We start from the raw sequence: 13,193 nt of genomic DNA, 5'->3' as shown, positions 1-13,193 counted from the left end.
GGTTGGGAAACTTCTGTTTTTCCCAACAGTGAGTCCGAAGGCAAATGAGTGCGTCAGATTCAATCGTTTCAACACGGACGGTCAGATGCCGCTGAGGCAGGAGTCAAATTTATCGACCGCGAACAGTAGGCATGTCGGTGCCCAACGAGGAGTCAAATTTACCTGCATGTGGCTGTTAGTGGACCACCCTGTTTACTTGGACTCCATGCATCCCATTAAAAGATCAGTGAGTGAAAAGGAGAGGAAAGCTAAGGCAGGGGAAAGGAGGGGATGAAAACAATTGAACCTCAAACAATCACCTCAACTGATCATTAATCTATTAGGCAAAAATTAAAAAAGACACCCCAAATTATATAAATCATGGCGATTAAAAAAAACAAGTTAAAAGTGAGTCCATGAGATATTTTATTTTAAGAATATCCTTACTTCCAATGTTATTATAATAATTACAACTAACTATTATTACGTGTAGAAGTTATTGGATAATTGTTACAACATATAATACTTAATATTATTGTATCAGATACTTAGTAAGTAATTACCTGCTATAAATATTTTTAAGTGATTTTAATCAATTTAAATTACTTTTTAACTAAGTTGGTAAAAAGTACTTTAATATAATAATATTCAAAGTTTATGATTTAAAATTTAAGTTTTTAATAAAATAGTTAATTTTTTACATAGTAGTAATTACCAAATACTTTCTGTACGTTATAATCTTTAAACCTTAAATTCTGAATCCTAAATCCTAAACATTGAAATAGTTCATTTTCATATTATAGGAACTAATGAGTAGTTTCTACACTTATAGTAGTTATCGAATAGCTTATAAATATTATAGCTAATTAATCAAAATCATTTTAAAATAATTGTAACAGCTATTTAATAACTTTTACACATTGTAATAGTTAATCATAGCTACTATAATAATTCTAGAAGTAAAGAACAACGTCGTAATAGGGATAAGAGTTTTGTCCTTTGACTTTTTTAAAAAATGGAATGCCCTTTCAATGATCTGTATAATTTAGAATGTCCTTTTAATTTTTGTCCTAATATATTTTCACTGCACCAGGTAATCACAAGGAATGATAATAGAGAAGCCACATTGAGAAATTTGAAACCATTACATGCTTAAGAAACAAAGAGATCGTAAACCATTATGTTGAACAGCATTGCTTCTTTGTACCATTGGACTCCGATACTGAAACGTCGATGGTCTTTCCTTCTTTAACACCTGCACCCCCAAACCCAGGCTCATCCGATGAGATGTTCTTTTTGCTAATGCCGCGGTATATCTCTGCAAGAATCATCTGAAAGGCTTGCTCCACATTTGTAGCATCCAAAGCTGATGTCTCTATGAAAGAAAGTCCTTCCTTCTCTGCGTAGCTGTGTGCATCTTCAGAGGCCACTGCAAGCTGCTGCTTTATGTCTGTCTTGTTGCCAACAAGCATGATTGCAATATTAGAGTCAGCATGGTCGCGAAGTTCCTTGAGCCACCGGCTGATATTCTCAAAAGTTGTCGACTTGGTCACATCATAGACTATAATAGCACCAAGGGCTCCGCGGTAGTAGGCACTGGTTATTGCTCGGTACCGCTCCTGGCCTGCAGTGTCCCATATTTGGGCTTTTATTATCCGACCTTCAACCTAGACAAGGTAGGGAAGCTTAAGATGAAATCATACAAAAATTTACCAAAAACATGGAAGCATATGCCTTAAAGTCATGATACTTGATACTGAGCCAACATGGTAGCTGATATATAAAAAATGTGTGAGATTTGACCTGTAAATCTCAGAAACAGTTTCTAGGAAAATGATTTTGTATATTCCTGATGTTTGGTATAAAGAAAAGTTCTATTCAATTGAAAATATTTACAGTCAAAGTTAAGAAACTTTAACTTGAGAAGATCAACTTTGGAAGAGAAAAAGATATCCTTGGACTGACCTACAAACTATACATAATCAAACTTCACAGAAGGCCTATAATGTACCAGGTCATGGCCTCATTATGTAATCTAGCTAAAAGTCATCTAAGAACATGGTTAAGAAGCCTAAATTAGACAGAAAACTAGATCTCAATGAATCTACTTAAAGACATAGCTATATGATAGTTCAGAGGTTGATCTTAAAAGGCTATGCTCATCCAATGATACTTCATTAAATAGTATTTGTGAACTGAGCATCAAAATAGAAATTTCTCAGATGAATGTTAAGCTGATGCTGTGTTAACAAATGCATAATTGTAGTTGCAGAACAATCTCTTAAAGTAAACAGAAAGAAGCATATCAAGGTAGCTATCACAAAGAAAAGATGGGGAGAATCTGAGAAACTATCTATACTAGGAAGTAAAAAAAAAAAAAAAAAGCAACCCGGTGCATGAAACTCCCGCCATGCGGGATCCCGGGGAAGGATCCATTGTACGCAGCCTTACCTTGCTTTTTTACAAGAGGCTGTTTCCAGGATTCAAACCCGTGACTTTTTTTGGTCACAAAGCAACAACTTTACCATTACGCAAGGCTCCCCTTCTATCTATACTAGGAAGTACAAAGGATAAAAGAAAATTGCATCACTAATCTTTGAGTACTGTTAGATGAGCCTTATCATAAAGATAAAGAAGAATAAAAAGGCTCAAAAATGCAGATTAGACAAATGAAGTACGAGCAAAGAAAATGCCATCTTTCAAATTGTCATACTGTTGTGAATCTTTCATCCAGCTGGGTGGCATTTTAAAAATGCTTCCTTAAGTCTTTTAGGTTCAACTTACAAGTTGCAAGATTTAGCATTATGCCTGAACCAAGAGATAGTTGGTAGGAAAATATCAAAGTAATAACATGGGCATCAATGGATACCGAGTCAAACTAGCAAGAACTAAACATAAGTTAATTAAATCAAAACTACATGATCACCGAGTCAAGGAAATTACATAAAATGCATTCATTGTCATGCTCAATAGCTTTGCTGTAAGTACAAAAGAGCAAAAGGGCAACAGGACAATGCTCAAACAAACAAGCCCAGATCTAGGGAATCTAGTAAATATAGAGAACAAAGAAATTCATCGGAGATATCCAAGGAAGAAAACAAGGAGAAATGGCCAGCCTAAAAACACGGTCTTTCATGGAAAAAAAAAATCAACAGTTCAAGGTCTAGGTTCGACGACGGCCAACCAGACAGAAACGGATCTGTCGTTTCCGTAAAGGAAAACAAGAGATGACAAAGACAGAGTTGTGCGCGATCAATGCCTGATCTATCGCGCGGCGGCTTCGAACCCAATGGAAATCGATAGATCTGATTGATACCTGGAGGGTCCTGGTGGCGAATTCGACGCCGATTGTGGACTTGGACTCGAGGTTGAACTCGTTGCGGGTGAAACGGGAGAGTAGATTAGTTTTGCCGACGCCGGAGTCGCCGATCAGGACGACCTTGAACAAATAGTCGTATTCCTCATCCGCCCTTCTCGCCATCTCTCTGCCTCAGCTTTCGCCCTCAAGCTCGATCTTTTCCACTATTTTTGACTCAGACTGGACTGCCGCGACCGTTTTACGTGATGAACTCATGAAAATCTTTAGATTAAATCATTTTTTTATTTTTATAATAAAATAAAATAAATATTTAACTATTTTTTTTTAACCTCCTTTAATTTGTTGGATACGAATAGTGTAATAAATATTTATTTTTAAACAATATCACTCACTTTACTTTATATTGTGAAAAGAAAAAAAAAACTTAGTAAAAATGATTTTCAAAAAACACCAAGAATATCCTCTTGAAATTGAAATTTAAAAATATATATTTTTCATGAACAATCCGTGCATATTTAATGCATTTTTTTTAACTTTCTAGACCCTAAATTTTGTACCGTAAATTTTAAACCTTAAATCCTGTTAATATATATATAAATATGCACAAGATAAAATAGGCAGCATATCAAAGTCTCCTAAATAAACGTAGTGACATTTAATTTTTTTACCTTTGAAGAAAATAATGTACCATTTTAAATTCCCTATTTTTCTTTAACTTGTGTGGAGGGTTAGAAAATATTAAAAGATGATTTTTTTTTAAAAAAAATAATAATTTAGGTGTTCGAATTTTACCAAAAGTAGATGGTTTTTCTCTGATTGAGCTATGAGTAAATTTAGATCATAATTTATACCCATTCAAAAATTTATTTCTAAAATATTCATCCCATTTATAAAAATATTAAAAGGTGAAATTTATCTGGATGGTATAGAGAGGGAGGGGATGATTTTTTTCCCTTTTTTTTTTCTCTGGTGCTTTTGCATATTTATAAATCAATTTACTAGGAGTGGATTGGATAGTGAATGGGTGGACTTTATGGGTTCACAAGTGGCCTATAGTCTATAGACTTGTGGGGAGCACCTAATTTTTAAAGAATAAAATTATCCTTTCTAATTTTTATTTTCATTCAAACTTTTTTATTTTAAAAAATAATATTCACAAAATTTAATCACGCATGACCTTTTAAGTGTTGGAGTACAAACAATATGATATCGAAAATATACAAGGTATTATTTGAATTTAAATTACTCTTAGTTAAGATGATCTAAGCGGATAATCTCAAGCTACCAACAGGAGTTGGTTTATGCTTCGAGTCGAAGAATTGCCGAGAGGGAGGATCGACTGAGAGGTCGGATCTATCGAGCGAGCAGGTCGGATCGGCCGAGTGGGCGGATCGACCGAACAGAGGGCGGATCGACCAAGCAGAGGACGGATCGGCAAAGTAGAATAAAACCAAATAGACGGATTCTGCATTAAAAATTTACCCAAGTGAAACAATCAACATGATTACTCGGCCGATTTTAATCTGCTTACAATCATATTTATAAATTCGTATATAAATTTCGTCTCTAATTTTATTTTAAATCTATTATTAATCTGTCTCAAATAACATATCAAAAATAATTTTGATTTGTTTATAAAACTATTTACAAAATTCATATTTAAATTTATCATAATTTGTTATTATATTATATTTTTATTTTTCTCATCTACATATTATTTTAGCAGAAATAATCACACATTTCAAATAAATTAAAAATATTTGAAATAATTAATTTTTAATCCAAAAATACCACATCATCCAAAATTCATATTATCTAACTAAATCTAATCTTTATTTCGTTTATCACGATGCTCACGGGGACCAGATCCTCCTAGATACAAATGATTTGTATCTCACACCTCTTGAATCATCTTACGAACCATCTCCTTGAGATTTCCTTCTCTTTGTCTATCTTCCTCCATAAGTTTCTCTTCCCTTTGTCTACTTTTCTCGATAAGTTTATCTTCTCTTTTCCTATTTTCTGTGATAACGAGTTTCAATTTGTTTTTGCTTTCAATAATTTCTTTCTTCATCCTCTTACTAGTAGCATATATGTCTTCAATTTCTTGTGATAGTTCTTTGTTTTTCTAATTGGAGCACATTTCATTGGAATTTCTATTGTATGATCTTCCAAAGTGTTGATTGTGTCCAAATCCATACACCCTTCCCTCATATTGGCCACCCACCACATTACATCATGATTTGAGATTAAATGAAGGATGAGTAAAGTGATCATCAATATTTAGTCGCTCTCTATATTGTTCCGTCCATATTATAATAATTTATATTAGTTTAATAAATATAAAACAAACAAATGAGATGTCAATATGATATTAATGAATAATTAATTATGTTAACTTACACTAACTCGGGCTGATTTGTTATCCACAAACTCTCCAATACTTTGTTTCTTTTTATGTATTCGTTCAAAAACCTTAAATTCATCTACTTCTCGTCCCAAATCTTTTTTCTACAATCATATATAACATATATCAATATATACCAGATCATATGAGATACATTTAATTTAAATTTAAATATTAAATTTAATAAATGAGATGTATGAATTCTTGAAATAAACATATAGAAAACAGATTTACCATCCTCTCGCGGTGTGCTCCAAAAGAAATTGAACCCCCTATATGTTTGGTAATAGTCTCATCCTTCATTATCATTTTATTTTTACGTGCAATATCACATTTGATCTTGTGATATTCTGTATTCCAATGATTTTTAACTAGATCATTCCAGATATTAGCCTCCATCCATTCAGGTCTCCTACCTATCATATCTAATATGTTTGGTTCCCTTCCTAAATCTTCTTGTGCGGATGATAATGCTGCTTTCTTAGCCAAATGAATTATTGTTGTATACCTCTCACATGTATTTTCATTCCATACCTTTTTCATTTCTCTGTCTTTAAAATTATCCCATTTATATCTCAATTGCCTCAAATTCAATGGTTATAAATAATATCAATGGTGAATTAATTCATATAAAATGATATTATTTTTTTTAGAGTTTAAAATATATTGCTTACCTTAAAATTTTTCCAAAGCAAATCATTAATATCATTAGACATCTTTTTCCACATTGATCACGTTTATTTAATCATTCCTTTGATATCATTTGTAATTTCAAGAGGAACATCAATTTCAACAAATCTAAATACAACAAAATTAATAATATTATAACAAGAAAAATAATTTATTACAAAATAGACAGAAAACATATTAAATTTAAAAGTCATATGACTTACTTATTCATAGGCACGTTTATTTTAGTTTATTCATCAATATTTGATGGAATCTGAAACCCTTGATTAGGTCCTCTTCATCAAACTACTGATGAACTACCTTCTTCATATCGAGCATCATTCGAGCATCATTGATCACATCATTTCCTGAGATTTGTATTTCCACCTCATCCTAGGACAAATAAATACATATAATATATGTAATTTAATAAATACATTATCAAGATAAAATTTATGCACCTGTACTTCATTTGGTATATTGTCAAGTTCAGACATTGTATCATATTGCCTACATACATCATTATTAAAGTAAATATTATGTAACTCAATGTTTTATTCAAATTTGTATACCATTAATAAAAAAATATATACATTGCATACTCATCTTGTATTGTAAGAGATTGTCATCTACGTCGTCCTCTCCCCCTTGATCTTCCTTTGCTGGAACCAATATCTTTTGCCCCTCTATTTGACATCCTGCATCACATAAATAAAAAATTCAACAAAAGAGAATACAAAAAAAAAATAAGCAAAAGATAATTGTAGTAAACAACAAATAAAATTCGGTATACAAAATTTCCACAGTAAACAACAATTTTCTGAAGTGAACAACAAATTTCTGAAGTGAAGAGCAATAAATACTATGCAGTACAGATTACACTATGGAAATAAAATTTTTGTAGAAAACGGCAAATGTGACAAATTTCTGTAAACAAAATAAAATTTAATAAACAACAACAACATTAAAATTCAATAAACAACAACAAACACAACAAATTATTACAAATATTGTTTATTTGCAGTAAACAACAAATAAAATTCAGTAAATAAAATTTCTGCAGAATTTAGCTAAGACAACAAGAGTGAACAATAAATTTCTGCAGTGAACAACATTATGCAGTACAGATTACTCTATGCAAATAAAATTTCTACAGAAAATAATAAACTTGATAAATTTCTGTAAACAAAATAAAATTCAGTAAAAAATAACGACAGTAAAATTTAGTAAATAATAGCAAACATGACAAATTTCCACAGGTATTATTTATTTGCAGTAAAAAACAAATAAAATTTAGTAAACACAATTTCTGTAGAATTGAGCAAAGACAACAACAGTGAAGAACAAATTTCTGCCATGCACAACACTATGCAGTACTGATTACAATATGCAACATACTAGCAGTAAACACTAGCAATAATACAAACAACAGTAACAGAATGTAAACACAATTTCTGCAGTAACAATAGCAATAAACACAATTTCTACATAATTCAGCAAAGACAATAACAGTAACAAATCTACTGTTGTTTACTGTAATGGCAGTAAACAACAGTACATATTACAAAAACTGACAACAGTAATCTTATTCACTACTAACATCATTTGTGAACAATAGTACAATAAAAACTGACGATAGAAAAAAATCTATATTCACTACTAAAGGCAGTAAACAATAGTAAAAGGTATAAAGCCAAAAATTAAATCAATTTACCTCTAACATCAAAAACAGAATCAATTTTAACTCTCTGCAAAAAATTGCCAAAAACAATAGTATACTATGAACCAAGTCATCTTATTACACTTTGTTCGAAATGAAGATCAAAATCAACACAATAAAATTGAAAAGATTGCTAAACAAAAATAGCAAATATATTTAATTATAATTTTTCATTTCACTAGCACTATTATTAGAGTCGTGATCTATTTCATCTTTTGTTTCTTCGTTTGATTCAAAATCTTCAAATTCTTCCTCCAACTCTTCATGATCTAGAATAACTTGCTTGCCATTCATAACACGACGAAGCTCCTCAATTTCCATTGAATTTAGTTCCTCTTCATCAACATCACAAATAATGTTAGCATCATCAATATTTGTATCTATGAGAATAAGGTGTGGACGGGGTATCTCCTCTTCTTGATAAGCAACTTCAACAATAGGTGAAATATTTTCATCTTGCTCTTCAATGAATGGTATGTCAAATTTTCCTCTAGCTTTCACTTTGCATGCTATGACCCAATCATTCCTCTCTTGTTTGATGGTAGGAGATCCGATATAATATATTTGTTGGGCTTAAGCAACTAATATGAAAGGGTCATTTGTGTTTAACTTTGATTTATGATTAATTTTTACAAGACCCAACCTATCTATTTTCATCCCTTTATCTGATGTATCATACCAATGACACTTAATCAATACAATAGCATCCTTAAGACCATAATATTTCAATTCCATAATTTCTTCCAACACCCCATAGTAGTCCACTTCATACTCATTGACGGTGCCCCCAACACACAAACACTATAATTTGATGTTGCTTTGTAACGCCCATGGTTTCCTAAATCTTAAACCCTAAATATATATATTATGTTCCGTGAGAACCTAATTATTTTTAGTTTTAATTTTTTTCTTGAACACTATAATCCAATCCCTAAACCCTAAAAGTAAAATATAATTGGCTTAACCTCGGAACTAAAATAAATAAATAAATAAAATATTATTAGACACCCTAAATATATACCTCGTAAGCACCTAATATTTTTTTAGTTTAAAATTTGTTGTAACTTGAATATTATAACTCAACCCTTAAACTCTAAAAATAAAATCTAATTAGTTTAACCTTGGAATTAAAAAAATTAAACAAAAAAACGTACCTAAAAAAACATGCATAGGCACCTCAACAAAAATTAAGAGGGTGCCTACAATATATTAGAGATGCCTCAAGTTATGCATGAATCCATAGTAGACGGTCCACGACATAACAGTTTTATAGAGTTGTTAAATACTTTTTTGTCATATTGTGTTAAATGAATATTTCTGCACTCTTAAAATTCTCCTAAGTTTGTTCATATTCATTTATGTATACTTTGAGTATGATTGATAGAATGAAAGTAAATCTAGCTAGTCAATTGGATTCATTAATAAGAATTGAATCATTAATGAATCCAGTCGACTTTAAACAATCTAAAAGTGTTTGACAATCATAAAGACCTCAATCTTGTGCAAAATTAACATTAATTGTTGCATTATTAAGGTTCCTCAAGTCTACGCAAGCTTGTGTGTTCAAATTTTGAGATATGTAGGGCCATCAAAGACACATGACCAATAGTGTTTGATAACCCTAGAGGTGTTTGATTAGAGGCTGTTGGAGCAATTTAGTGACCCTAGGTTTTGATGTTTGGGCAAAGGTTTAAGTTATGTTTATTGTTGTATTTGATATGCATTGTGAGTGTGCAGGATACATGTATAACAAGGAAAGTCCAAGTGTAATCTTGGCAAAGGAGGAAAGTCCAAAGATGAGTCTTGGCGGTGTAAATCCAAGCATGTAGTCTTGGCAACGTAAGTCCAAGTGTGACTTGACAATGGATGAAGACCTGGAGGCACGACCTCTTAGCAAAGAAAGACTCGACAATAATGACAAGACTGATGGAAGCTCCAGAAGACAAGATGTGAAGGATGGGGAGGCATCCGAGGGACGCAAGACTGATGGAGGAGCCTAAAAGACTAGGTCTAGGTTGGTCGGACGAGGATGAGTGCTGAGTGAATGTACTTGCGATAAAATTGCAGTGTGTACTGTAGTAATATTGTAGTGTTACTGTAGCAGTACTGTAACGATATTGTAGCAGTCGACTGGTGTTTTCATCAGTCGACTGGTAGCCGACAGTTAACTCGTAATGATCGAATTTTACTTAGGACCAGTCGACTGTGGTTTTATCAGTCGACTGGTAGCGGGAAAACAGCTTGGTGTTTTCCTCCCAAGCACTATTTAATAGAGCTTGGGGTGCTTATGTATGGTTGATGAAATAGAGGTGGTTAACCCCTATTAGTAGTCTTCCAAAGTTCCAAGCTCTTCTTGTGATCTAAGAGTGTTTGGATCAAGGTTGTGGTGAGATTTCTCCACCCAGAAAGAGGTTTGAGCTAGTCGGAGGTTTTCTGGGAGTTATCCACCGACGGATCGGGATCGTCCACCTTACGGACAGCTGTAGAATAGAAGCCTTAATCTTCGAACCATGTAAACGCCTTGTGTTACGGTTTGGTTTGGTTTATTTTCCTTCCTTATTGTTTATAGGGTTTATCTTTCTTTTTGTTAGTTTGTATTTTGTTTTCCACTGCGTACTAACAAGTGTAGGAAGTGATGATTTGGGTGAGACGTTATTCACCCCCCTCTAGCGACGTCAAGGTCCTAACAAGTGGTATTAGAGCAAGGTGAACTCTTCGTTGGATTAATCGCCAAAGGAGCAACCGTTAGAGGTAGACGAGATGGAGTCGGAAGGTTCGCTTGGATGGGATATCCGGATCCTACCTCCATATGATCGAGATAATTTCGAGTATTGGAGGAATCGGTTAGAGACTTGGTTCCAAATGGATTGAAACCAATGGATTGTGTTGGAGGAACCGTTTGAAACTCCAACGGATAAGAAGGGAAAGTGCCTCCGGTCTCGGTATTGGACCGAGGAGCAAAGGAAGCAATCGGAGACGGATAAGGAGGTAACTAGAATTTTGATCAATTTACTACCTCCTAATGCTGTATTAAATGTAGGTGAGTACGAGAACACAAGCGACCTTTGAAAAAAGGTAATTGCACTTCATGAGAGTGCTACACAAATCCAAGAAGAGGAGGAACCCAAGGAGAATGACTCATTGGTCCAAGAAGAGAAGGACCAATCGAATGTTGACACAAGCTCAACATTCGAGGAGGAGAAGGAAGATGAGGAGGTATCATCCACATCTTCAAGGGAGGAAGAAGTGGAACCATCCACATCTTCAAGTGAAGAGGAAGAAGAGCAATCCAAGGAAGAGGAGATTTTGGAAGCTCAACCCTCTACCTCAACTACCAAGAAGAGCACAAAGGACCACATCAAATACTTTGAGTGTGGTAAGATGGGGCACTACAAGAGTAGGTGTCCTTCGCTCAAGAAGGTAAAGGAGGTAAACCCTAAACTCACTAAAGTTAATTTAGAAACTAATGTGAGTTGTAAGAAGAAAAAGAATAAGAAACATATTAGGTGCTTTACATGTGGTGAGTGGGGTCGCTACCACACAAAGTGCCCAAGGAGAGGAGAGCACAAGAAATTGAAGCACTTGAAGAAATGTGAAAAGAAGAGAAACATAAGTCAAGGGGGAGCTTCAAAGGTAAAAGGGAAGGTAATCCCTATTTTGAAGTTTAATCCAAGCTCCAATTCTTATATGCTTGTTAGAAATAATGTAGATTATTTACCTAAGCATAATCATGGATTTAGGTATAATGATAGAAATAGGGTTAACATGGTAGAAATCATACACTAAGGATAGACCTAATAAGACCCAAACCACTTTACCTAAGGGAAGGAAAGTGAGTGAAAACCTAAGCATTAATCCCAAGAAGGGGAAACACATGCCTAGGAAGGATAGGTCTAGGAATGCACGTGATGGACATGTTGATTCTAGGCTCAGAACCCTATAATTAGAAAATCAAGCCTTGAAGGCAAAGATTGAGGAAATGGAGAAAGTCCTAGAGAGGTTCATTATTGGACCTAAAGGACTTGACATGTATTTGAGTGGTCAAAGATCCAAAAATGTCAAATTGGGTCCCTCCAAGATCAAAAGGAGGTCAAGTGCTAAGGTGGCACATGACATTGGTAAGGGAGGAGTGACCAAGGACAAGGAAAAGTCATCAAAGGCCAATAAAAAGGAATATGCTAGGGTGGCATATAATTATAGCAAGCATGAGGTGTCCAAGATTAAGGACAAGAAGAAATTAACCAAAAACAAGGTGTCTAAGGTTAAAAAGGTGAGTTTAGTAGGCCAAGTGTCACCCGAGTTGCACCGAAGTAGCCTAGCCATAGTGAATGAGTCACCAATGGAGGTGACTAAGGTTAAGATTCCTAAGGTTAGGAAGAGCCTTTGGGACCTATAGTAGATGGATTATCAAATGTGCCAAGTGGTTATGAGACGGACTTAAGTCTCTAACCTAGTTGGCTTACACAATTAGGATGTGTTTCATGCATGAAAATATGAATTGGGTTCATATTACATGAAAATTACTTTTTTGATGTATATATGCCATATAAATTAATGCTAGGGATGCATTATGGTTTAGTATGGGCAAATACATCAAGAGGAAGCTAAAATTAGGACTTTAGGTCAAGGTTCAATTGAATCATTTAGATAGTTTTAAATTTTATGTCAATCTTGGAATCTGTAATAAATATATATATATATATATATATATATATATATATATATATATATATATATATATATATATATATATATATATACCAAGTAGACAATGTTAAAATAGATCTCTCTACAAAATTTGAGAATTTTTGGAGGTCTGTGAAATTTTTGACGCATTTCTGAAAGTGGGTAAAAAAAGTTGATTTTTGCCAAAAAGAGTACCAGTCGACTAGTACAGTTACCAGTCGACTAGTAACAATGTTTTTGAGCACAGAATGTGTCTGTAAGCTCATTTTGATGATGCCAGTCGACTGGTACTTATGACAGTCGACTGATACAATCTGAAAATATTTTTCAGCATTAGAAAATGACCAAAAAAGTAGTGAACATGTATGTAATCTTATGAGGGGATTAATACATGATGTTTATGGTCATTAAAG

General features: G+C 33.5%; 1 protein-coding gene across 1 annotated transcript; it reads right to left on the bottom strand.

Annotated features, from left to right (window-relative positions):
• Positions 1 to 1,011: 1,011 nt before the first annotated feature.
• Positions 1,012 to 3,536, bottom strand: LOC122051440 (ras-related protein RABA2a-like). The gene is made up of 2 exons (XM_042612585.1): positions 3,296 to 3,536; positions 1,012 to 1,646 (listed from the first exon to the last, which is right to left on the bottom strand). The coding sequence occupies exons 1-2, from the start codon at positions 3,458 to 3,460 to the stop codon at positions 1,158 to 1,160; spliced, it is 654 nt and encodes a 217-aa protein (XP_042468519.1). The 5' UTR covers positions 3,461 to 3,536; the 3' UTR covers positions 1,012 to 1,157.
• Between the last annotated feature and the right edge of the window lie 9,657 nt (positions 3,537 to 13,193).

Source organism: Zingiber officinale, chromosome 3A, assembly GCF_018446385.1.
Source record: "Zingiber officinale cultivar Zhangliang chromosome 3A, Zo_v1.1, whole genome shotgun sequence".
Taxonomy (NCBI): domain Eukaryota; kingdom Viridiplantae; phylum Streptophyta; class Magnoliopsida; order Zingiberales; family Zingiberaceae; genus Zingiber; species Zingiber officinale.
This window is presented reverse-complemented; position numbering and strand designations above follow the sequence as displayed.

What these genes read in the sequence shown, in the direction of transcription:
- LOC122051440 (XM_042612585.1), bottom strand. Translation starts at nt 3,460, where the DNA reads ATGGCGAGAAGGGCGGATGAGGAATACGACTATTTGTTCAAGGTCGTC. An exon ending in TCGCCACCAGGACCCTCCAG is followed by an intron (nt 1,647 to 3,295) that starts GTATCAATCAGA and finishes TACCTTGTCTAG; the next exon opens with GTTGAAGGTCGGATAATAAA.